This window comes from Numida meleagris, chromosome 13, assembly GCF_002078875.1.
Source record: "Numida meleagris isolate 19003 breed g44 Domestic line chromosome 13, NumMel1.0, whole genome shotgun sequence".
NCBI lineage: Eukaryota > Metazoa > Chordata > Aves > Galliformes > Numididae > Numida > Numida meleagris.
Window position 1 is genome coordinate 13,904,707 of NC_034421.1, and position 10,216 is coordinate 13,914,922.

A 10,216-nucleotide genomic window follows, 5' to 3' on the forward strand; every position below is an offset into this window, starting at 1 on the left:
TGTGAATTCGCTGTGACCTACCCCAGCAGCAACCTGACAGCGTGGCTGTAGGGGCGAGGTGGTGGGCACAGAGCAGGGTCTGTTGCTCTCCTGTGCTTCTCTCACCCTTCCCCCCTGGAAGGCTCAGTGATGGCAGTGTTCTGGCTCAAACCTTTGCTTTTTTGCCTCCTCCCCAGTCTAAACCAGACAAAGCAAAAGCGTGCCAGCAAGCCGAACAGCGGTGGGCAAGGGTTCTTGTCGCTCTGTCTTATAGAAACCTTTCAGCGCTTTCTGTGAGTGCGAGTTTCACTAAAACACATCGCTCCGAGAGCAGGGAGTGTGAAGGGGTGCGGGGCAGTGCCCTGCGGGAGGCAGGGTAGCTGGGTTTGGTGCTCAGACTCCACACCTTCTGGGGACGGGGCGGGCACGTTGGACCTAATCACATTTGTACTTGGCAATTTCCAGCAGCTGGAAGTGCTAACGATGCTCTGGCCTTGATGCTCTGGCCGTGCAGCGTGGTTAACGTGTCTCTTTGTGTTTGAACATGCAGGCAGCGTGCCCCTCCAGCCTTCCCTGCGCTGCTGTGTGGCTCTCCGGGGGAATCCTGCCCTCCTGCTCGTTGTGGAGAGCTGCCCAGAGCCCTTCTCCTCGGGATCCTGCTGCGCTCGTGAGGCGCTGCGTGACCCAGCACAGCGCTGAGCGGCCGCCTCGCGTGCAGGGGAGCGGGGCAGTACATCACAGCCAAAGGGGCTGAAACCGCCGGTGAAGCGTCCGAGTCGGCTGAGAAGCAGACCGAGCCCTGTCTCCGGGCGGGATCGAGCGCCGGCCCGACGCCAGGCTGATGCTGCAGGAAGCACGGAGCCTTCTGGGAGCTGTAGTTCAAGCGGACGCCGATTGAGTGACCCAAAATGTGAGGTCGGTGGCGTGGGCTGGTGCGCTGCTGATGAGCCCGCGGGTCTCAGCAGCCCTCATTCTGACGTGTCTCTCCTCTCTGTTCCCCAGCCTGGTGCAGCTGCCGCTCCTCCTGGCAGGCGCAGCACGTTGCCAGTGCTCTGTGCAGACCATCTAGCATGCTCCTCCAAGCGGGCCGTGCAGCTGGCGCCAGCAGCAGCCGTTCCATTCCGGGGACGCCGGGCTGAGCTCACACCAACTGGGCATCGGACCCGCGGAGCTGAACTGTTTTGGGTGAGAGGCTTTTCTGGCTGCAGCTGGCTCCGTGCTGGGCTGGGAGGGACTGGAAGGAAAAAAGGCCTTTTCTCCTCTGTTTTGTGAGCATGGTTACCCCCGCTTCTTCTCTCCCGTGCCTCTTGTCCTTCTCTCTTGTTTTAGTTCCGTCCCTAAGTGTTCTCTCTCTGTCTGTGTGAGGGCCACAAGCTCTTAGGGGCAGAGATGCTGGCTTACCCTCGTGTTCTCACGGTGAAGAGGAAACTGAGAGTGGAAGAGAAAGCGTGTGGTCATCCAGGGCCTTGCAGCCTTAAGCCGTGGAATCCGTGTGGCTGACTGAGGATGTATTTGAGGCAACGCATGGGTGGGAAAACTAATCGAAAAAATTCTGCATTGCATTTCCTGTGATAACCACAGTGCCGTGGCAGTTCCCGGCACGAGCACAGCGAGGGGCTTTTTTTGTGTGCCTCCTGCAGCTTGGCTGCTTTTAGCTTGGTGGTTCAGGGCCTGGCCTGCAGGGCCAGGTGGCGGGCACCGGGCTGGGCTCGTGCTGAGGACATGGCTGGGGTGTCCCATGCAGGGGGTGGTGTTCTGGTGGTGTAGACCTTGTGTGTGGCCGGGCCCCGTGGCTGTGCTGGAGCTGCGTGGCTCAGCCTGCCGGGGCTGGCTCTGCCGTGTGAAGGCTTCCTGAAAGCATCTGCGTTAGTTTTCAGCCCCCTCATCTCGAGCGTAGCGTTTTCCTCATGTGATGGTTATATTTGTTCAAATAATTGCTCTCATGGGCACATGCTGCTTAAGGCCCTGCGTAGTTGAACACATCCTATGGCTTCAGCTGTATTGGCGAAGCAGACAGCAAACCAGTATGGTTATTCCAGTGAGGAAAGGGGAATGTCATAGGGGGGTCAGGCCCTGTTGTATCTACATCACTTCAGTTACATCAGATGTTATTCCAGCCATATAATTTCAATGACAGTGTCATCTCCTGGCAGAAACAATGGCATGGCCAAGGCACCAGTGTGCAGAAGGGTTTGTGTGTTTTTCAGGATGACTTAGATCAGGGTGCAAGCGAAATCTGGAGGTGGAGAGAGGAGTGGGCAGGAATTCGGTGCTTTTCCATAAGGTTACAGCACTGAGCTGTGCCTGCAGAGAAACCATCTTCATGGCCCCTCGGGTTCATTCTCCCTGTCCCTCCCTTGTTCCCTGTGCTCCCAGAGAAGTTCTCAGTAATACTTATGCTTTTATCTCCTGGTTGTTTGTGATGGAAATGCCAAATGCCACTGTTCTCTGTCAGGCTTATCCTACCTCTGTGCTTGCTTGAGGCACAGCCAGAGACGTGGTGGCTTAAATTGAGGTTGATTGTTTGGAAACTGGGACATGGTGCTTGATTAAAGCAAGGAAAGTCTAAATTGTGTTAAAATGGCAGGAGGAGGCATGCGGGTAGTGCTGCCCTTGTGAAAGGAGGCTTTTTTTGGCTCTGGACGTGGCACTGCACTGAAGACTGGGATTTGTCTCTAGTAAAGGAATGCAACTGGATGTGGTTTGGGTGAATTACATATTTATTGTTGGTCTAATCTCTTGTTGAATTAAAGCTGTGGCTGAAGTGTCTGGGGACAGTGTGCTCAGGGCACATCTCCTCCTCCCTCTTCCTCTGAGACTGCTTTTCAAGTCTGTGCCCTGGGCTTTCACTGGTTCTGAGACTGCACTTCTTGCTGCAACTCTCTTCCCCTCCCTTCCTCAGTGGCCAGCGCTTCATCTGCTTATCTGTCAGCTTAGCATGATCGGAAGATGCAATCCCTGGTGTCCTTTTGGGTCTGACCTTGTGTTTTTTGCCACGCTTGGGCATCTCTAACTCTCCGTGAACTCGAGTGGCTGATGTCACACAGCTAAGCTCTGCCTTTCTCAGTGACCAGGAGGGAATTCCTGGGTCAAGCCCAGTTCAACACTGTTGAAGGCGGTCATCTTGTGCAGGTCATGAGCTTTGCCAGGAGCTGACTGTCAGAACTAACTGCGTGCTTTTTCCCCAGCGCTTCTGGAGCAATTGGTCCAGAGATCTCCACTTGGAAAGGTTAGAAACTCTCCTCTGACTTCCAGCATCCAGTTCTCCTGGGCTGGTTTCTTGTTCTTGTGCCGTAGCACAGTGTTGTCTTGCAGATGAGAGATGACTTGCAAATTTTTTTTTCCTTCCCTGGTTCATCGTAACCTTTACGTCCTGCCACAGCCGTGGCTCTCGGCGTAGGTTTATCCTGAGCTATGTGAAAGCTGGTTTGTTTTTCTATCGTTTCTTTCTGGGAGGTTGGTTTTGTTGGGCCCGTTTATTTCCGTGTTGTGCTTTTGGCTTTTTTTTAAGTGCAGGTGGAGCTCTGAGCTGCACAGTTTGAGTGTTAGTGAGTACAGAGGGGCACTTTGTGCATGGCTGTCACTGCTGTCTTTTTGTAATGTTTGTCCTTGCTACTTTTGCAATCTTGCCCCTTCAGGAGGGAGAGATGTTGTCAGAAACACTTGAGTCAAGGTGAACTTGATAAAGCAAATGCATTGGAGAGCCAGTGCCTGGCTCTTACTCATGTTTATCTCTAGCTGTGAATGTGCAATAACAACAGTTCTGTTCTGCACAGGCTGGCACAGCCTCAGACTGGAAGATCTGCTGTTTACCAATCAACACTCTGCTGTAAGTGAGAAGGGGAAGAAAGCGTTTTATTGCTGCTGGGTAACCCAGAGTCTAGTTAAACCTATCTGGGGGGGGGGGGGGGGGGGAGAAGAAGAAAAAGAAAACTAAGAGCACACGTGTTACTCAAGATGCATTTTGCTGGCAAGAGGCCCACGTATGTGTTTTTCCTGCAAAGCATCCCTGCTTATGCTGCTTCCCATTAAAGCTGTGGCATATCGGTAGCATGCAAATAAAGGCATCCTGGTTTTCACAATGCGACTGGTCTCAGCAGGCAGTCTGTCAGGGTGATTTTTTCAGCCTGGCATGTTTTGTAGCTGGGGTAGTCTGTGGGCTGAGGGGGATGACAGAGCTCCGCTGCCAGGGTTATAAACGCACAGAGGAAGAGATCTGGAAATTGGATCTGCTGGTAAAGCTTCCCAAGGCTGGATGCTGTGGCTTGCCTTGTTTTGTTTCTTCCCCTTGTCTTTCTGTCTGTGGCATTACTGCGATGTTGCTAATGAGATGAACCGTGCCAGCCCACACACACTTCTGTTAACACTGCACTCAAAAGCCAGCCACAGTTGGCCGGTAAACTGCAAGATCCAAGTTGCCCTGTTGCACTTCACTGAAGTAATGTTAATTGACTGAATAGAGCCCTCGGCTGTAGAGATTTGTTTGTTTTGTTTTGTTTTTTATTCTGTGCAAATCCAGACCGTGCTTCTGCTGTGCCTTTGTTGCCCTTCTTCGTGCTTATTCAGACAAGGGCCTTCCCATTCTTTAGTTATGGAGATGGGTTTGAAGCTCACCTTTATTTTGAGGAAACCTTCCTGTCCGTCTTCTTCGCCCCAGCTTGCAATGAAGATGCCTGTTTCCCCTTTGGAATCTGTATAATCCCCCCTCTCAAAGTGACCGTGATAGATTTCCAGTAGCTCACTGGATAATCTGTCACTGGTTTACAGTGTGCTGTGCGAGGGAGAAGAGGAAACTTTTCAGGCTTTGACGCTGATTGCTTTGTGGCTAAGCTGGCTCTGCAGTAAATCTACTTTTCCTATCAATCTTTTGCTTCAGACTTTGGACAACTCTTCCTCTGCCTGCATACTTGTGAAGAGTCAGTGCTGGGCATTGAGTGCAGCTCAGCCCAACTCAGCTGACGTGTATGAGTTTCTTCTGTGTTAAAGTTGGGCCAGAACCTGTTTCAAGGCAGGTGAAAGAAGGTAAAGATCCTCAAGCTTGCCTTTGCATGTTAATGTCTGTGGCCAGAAAGATGTGCTGCTGTTCTGGACTTTGCTGAAGCGTAGCATGAAGTATGAGGTCCTGTTATGTGCTGGTCTAGGTTTCCAGGTTAAGTTATCTTGTTACCTCATTAATAACCTGTCTAGAAAACTGTATCCAGGCAGCTAATTTCATCTAATTGTATCTCCACGAGTAGCTCACCAGCGTTGTTCCTCGCTGTGATTGGGAAAACAGCTTATTTGCAGCTTCCAGTCCCCTAGATTTTCATCTTGGGCCAGGAATCCTGACTGGCCTCTCTTCTCCCAGCCCTGCTGCCCTGTAATGAACATTGGAGTGGGTAAGCTACTCCCTTTTCTCCACCTCCCTGCTCCCCCATTCGTGGTGCTGTGTAACGCCTGGCATCCTCGTGCCTTGCGAGCCTGAGTGCTTCTTGGCCCTGGCAGGTGGAGCAATGCCTTGAGTCCCAGGACTGTGCCCTGAGTCACACAGGAAGTTCTGTGGTAGAGCCTGAAGGCTGGAACAGCATCCTGCTGGGCTGTCCTTCCTGTTAGACCTATGCTTCACTCTGTTCCTGAAGGGACATTCCCACCTCTCCCTTCCGGCAACTTTGCAAATTAACTGGAACTTTCTGACAGCTTCATTTCCTGCCAAGGCTGCAGCACTTGGGCTGCCTTGGAGCGCTGGCTCGGCAGGTGAGGGCAGGAAGAAAGAGCAGCAGAACTCCATTTCTTGTCACCAAGATGCCAGCTTTGTGCAAGGCACTTGCCTGATCAGCGTGGGGCGTTTGGTTTGCTCGGCTGTTTTGCAGCATGGGTCTTGCTGGCAGCAGTGGGAGCTTTGCTGTGCTCGAGCCATAGAGCTCTCCTTCAGTTGGGGTTTAGCATCTTGGATTTCAGTCTGGCCTGCTTCTGTCTGATGTGGATGTCTCACTGCTTGTCTGCTCTTTTCCTGCCTTATGGGAAAAAGAGAGCTTGTTCTCCCATCCTCCCCCGCTGTCTCTTCTTTTATCAAGGTCCTCTCAGCATGGTGAATGCAGATCGTGCTCAGCTTGGTGCCCGTGCCTGGCTTTGCACATCCACAGGTTTTGCCACCCTGCCCTGTGCAGTGAGGAGCTTGGCTGGTTGTCACTGGCTGTGTACACAAATGCTTGAGCTGCTTTTACTTGCTGGGTTGGTATGACACCATCAGGCCTCTGCACTGCAACCATCTTTAGTTTCCTGTGCCTGACCTCTGACTTCAGGTGGGGACATCTCAGAAACCCTTGTTTCTGCTTGCAAGGAACAGGTTGCATGTGAGTGAGAGCAGGGAGCTTTGCTCCTGAGGCTGATAGCAGGTCCAGCCTTTGATTCCCAAGGCAGGGACATGCACACAGCTGAGGGAAAAGAAGAGCTGGTGCTGGCAGCCTCTGTGCTGTAGCAGGAGGCTCTCATCTTCCTCTGGCACAGCTCTGAGGATGCTTTTCCTCCAGGTGCATGGGGGACACTGTGAACAGAGCTGTCTGGTGTGCAGGATGGCTGTGGTTTCGTTCCTGGGTCCTAGCAGAGAAGGCAGTAGCTCAGAGGTGACTTCATAGGGTGGAGAAACTAATGAGGTGACAAACTCTTGGCCTTAGGTCTGGGAGGCTGAGAACAGTGAGATGTTGGAAGACCCAGGCAGGAGCTGAGCTGTGCTACGTGAACAAATAGATAGGTAACAAAAGGAGCTGGGGAGCATCTATCACATACCAGGGGGCTTCTGCACACGGGACCAAGTGAGGTGAATCTGCCCTTGGCATTCTCAGGGGCTGGAGCAGCTCCAGAAACCTGTCTCTTCCTGCTGCATGCCGGAGGGAAGAGCTTGGGCTCAATCCTAGGAAGATCTTGGGACAAGCTGATCCTGCAGTTTCCTAGATGCTTTGGAACATGTGAGCTAGGTCTTGTTTTTTTTCGTTTTTTTTTCACCTAGGGTTTTTGTTTTGTTTTGTTTTGTTTTCTCTTCAAAATGGAAATCTACTTTAGAAGGGAAGGTGACTGAGGACATCTGTGCTTGGCTTTGCATGCTGTGGCAGAAGGACAGGGACCCAACCTGCTGCCTGGTGTTGAGGTGTAGGTAGGACTCGTCCTGCACCCAGGCAGCCACTCTGCTCTCCCAGCAACCTCCGCAGGGAAGCTCTGCTGTCCTGAGCTTGCTGCCAGTGCCTGCTCCTGGTAGGGAGTGGTGATGTGAGGAAGGGTCTGCCTCGCAAACCGGCATAAATGCACACGAGTGACTCGGAGGCGGAAAGATGAAATCTATTTTAGTTTTGGAAGCAATATTTTGGGAGCAGTTGAGCGGTGCCGGTTGAAACCTGATAATTATTGCAGCTGCAAGGGGTGAAAAAACCCAAAATCCCAACTCAGCATCTTAGTAAGGTGCTTAACTGCTCATTTCCATGAATGAGTTCCACCCTTCCCAAGACACTTCAATCTAATCGCTTTGTTGCTTCCTGTCCTGATTGTAGGTGGGAGCAGTGCTTTATTTATTAGGAGGAAAAATCCTGTTTCTTGGTGCCAAGGCAGAGGAGCTGTTGGCAGTTTGCTCCCCTCCTGGGGCTGAGGTCTGCCCTGCTCAGCACGGGCTGTGTACCTGCGTGGGGCATCTCCCTGCCCAGTGGGAGAAGCTCCTAAAAATAAAGCTCAGTGCTTTCAGAGAGGCTTTCCTCTTCGCAGGCCTTTTTAATTGACCCCTCCCCTTGCTAGGGTGTAGTTTGCATTCTCATCTTTCCATCTTGCAGACTCTTCCTTTGCTTATTGTTGGCCGAAGGCGTTTTCTGGCTCAGCGTGGCAAGCAGGTACGTGCTTTGCATTGAGCTTTAGTGATGCCTCTCCTCCTGTTTGCAAACGGACTTCGGCCAGTGCTCCCCTCTGTGCACTGCTTGCTGGCTGCTCTCACCTGGCAGGTGAAGGGTAACCCTGGAGAGAAGGATTTACTGCTTTGCCCAGGGAAATCCGATTTCACGCAGCGCTCGCAGCCAAGCAGCCCACTTAGACCAGACAGTCTTGGAGATCACCAGGACTTAGCAGGGTTATCCTGCCCCTATTTATAGGGCCCTGCCCAGCTCCGCCCACTGCGGGGTCTTACCGCAGGGTTTTAAAGCAGGATTCCCAGCCTCTCTCCTTTCTGCAGCGTGCTCGGGTCCCGGTGCAGAGCTGAGGAGGAGGAAAGGCCGAGGCCTGAGCGACGCGCTGGGAGCCAGCAGTGATGCTGGCAGCAGGAATGTCCTGTGCCTGTTGTGGTGAGCTGAAACTGACACTTCTGCACGTAGGAGGAAGAAGCGAAGGGCTCTGCTTTTCCAGCTCAGGACTCGGCGGAGGAAGCGGTCTCGATCCTGCCCGTGGAACGGCTTCGTTAGGCAGTTTGGCTCTGTGCAGAGGAAAAGGCTGTTAACGAATTGAGCATCGCAGCTTCTGCTTGACACTGCCTGGGGTGAATGCTGCCCAACATGCTTTAACGTTCTATTTTTTTTCTTGTGGGAAAACACAACTCCGAAGGTGAGGCAGCTTGTTCTCTTCGCGTGGTGTGAAACTGGGCTGTCTCAGTCAGACTTGAGCTCGTGACGCTGGGAGATACTTCCCCTCCCATCACCGCTTTCAGTTAGCCAGAAAATCAGATTTATTGCAAGCTAATTGCCTGAGTTGCAGGAAGTGAGAGGGGAAGTGCCAGGGATCCACGTTGGCTGGACCTGCAAGAAATCAAAGTCCTGCTGTTGTGCAGGGAGCTCGGTGTAGGGATGCGTTGTCTTCAGTCTGCCCGATGCACTGCAATTAGGCAGACCAATTACAGCGAGGTAATTGAGGCAGGGAAAATTGTGTTGTCGAGCTTTTATTTTTACCAGTTCTGTTTCCTTAGCGCAGGCTTTGCAGGTTACAGAGAAGACACCATGACAAAGTAGCTAATGTTCTTCAGTTAATGGCCTTATGCAGGCACGTTTCAGTATTAAGCTTGTAGCAAAACTGCACCTGCTCCTTGAGCTGCCGCGTTTGAGAGGCTGTTATCTATCAAGGCCTTTCTTGGTCCCTTGGAACAACCCCGGGGTTGAAAAGCTGTATTTTAGGAATCTTTGTTTCAGCCTTTTCGCTGTGCAAAGTAGATTCTTCGCAAAGGTCTTTCTACAGTTCATTCATCTCTGTAAATCCTGGTGGGTAATTGAATAAGCTCAGCTGTGCTAGTTTTTCCTTCTTCCTCGTTTCTTCTTTTCTCTCTGTTAAATGTGCCCTTGATCCATTCCTTCTGACACACGTGCAGATTGCCATGCCTCTCTCCTTTAAGGAGACATATATGTTTAAACTTCTTTCAATGTCAGAGGACAAGAAATGTGTTTGGGCTTTAACTGTGAGATTCTAAGAAGCGTGAAGGAGAGAGGGTGAAAAGGAAGAACATTCAAAGCCCCAAACCCACTTCTTTGGGTAGGGGAATGCTCAGAATCTGCTAAAAATTGGCTTGAGCTGAAAGGGAGTATTTCATTGCCCCGTGTGAGAGGGTCACAGGAACCATACTTGTGCAGACAGCTGGGCAGCCCGTCTGCAGCGTTAGCGCGGTGTTAGCAGGAAACAGGAAAAGAGGAATATTTAGTTTTACATACAGGAAAAATGAAATCTCCTCCCTGCAGACAAACCGGAGCCTGGAAACTCCTGGTCCTTACCTGGGGAGATCCTCCTCTGCAGCTCTGTGCTCCCCATCTCTAGGCAGCAAAAGCTGGCTTCAGTGACACGGCCCTGGTCAGAGCATGCATTAACAGGCTTCTAAGACTGGAGGGGTGTTGCTGCAATCATACCTTATCTTTCTCTCTTTTTCCTTTTTTTTTTTTTTTTTCCTTCCCCTTTTCTCTTTGTTTTTTTTCCAACCCTTGATCAGAACCGACCTTCCTTTCTCCGCTGAGTCGGGAACCTGGCAGCAGCTCATGCCGCAGCGCCTCGCCTATCCCACCCGACCTGCCTGCGCCGCTGCCTTGGACCTAACCTAGGATAAACCTCTGCGTGGCCTGGGTAGGGGGGAACCATGGGGAGCTCTGCCTCATCGCTGGCCACAGAGACGGAGTCGGACCATGGCTTCACTAGCCCACCCTACCCAGGGCACCCAGCTGTGGGCTGGTATAGGAGTAGTCACGGTGGCCCCGTTTGGGAAAGTGACCTTATAACGCGGCAGCAACAGCATTTGCACCACCGGCTGCGAAGGTAA

General features: G+C 51.9%; 1 protein-coding gene across 9 annotated transcripts in view; it reads left to right on the forward strand.

Moving 5' to 3' along the window:
- CAPN15 (calpain 15) overlaps positions 378-10,216 on the forward strand; it is a 44,821-nt gene continuing 34,982 nt past the window's right edge. Inside the window, exons 1-5 of one of the 9 annotated variants that reach the window (XM_021411153.1) lie at positions 390-894; positions 982-1,164; positions 3,756-3,808; positions 4,856-5,001; positions 9,893-10,212. In XM_021411153.1, coding sequence (XP_021266828.1) covers positions 10,037-10,212 — 176 coding nt within the window. In that variant the 5' untranslated portion in view covers positions 390-894; positions 982-1,164; positions 3,756-3,808; positions 4,856-5,001; positions 9,893-10,036. Of the gene's footprint in view, positions 895-981; positions 1,165-3,755; positions 3,809-3,907; positions 5,002-9,892; positions 10,213-10,216 lie in introns of those variants that run through there. The other 8 variants (XM_021411154.1, XM_021411161.1, XM_021411158.1 and 5 more) reach the window with 8 other exon arrangements.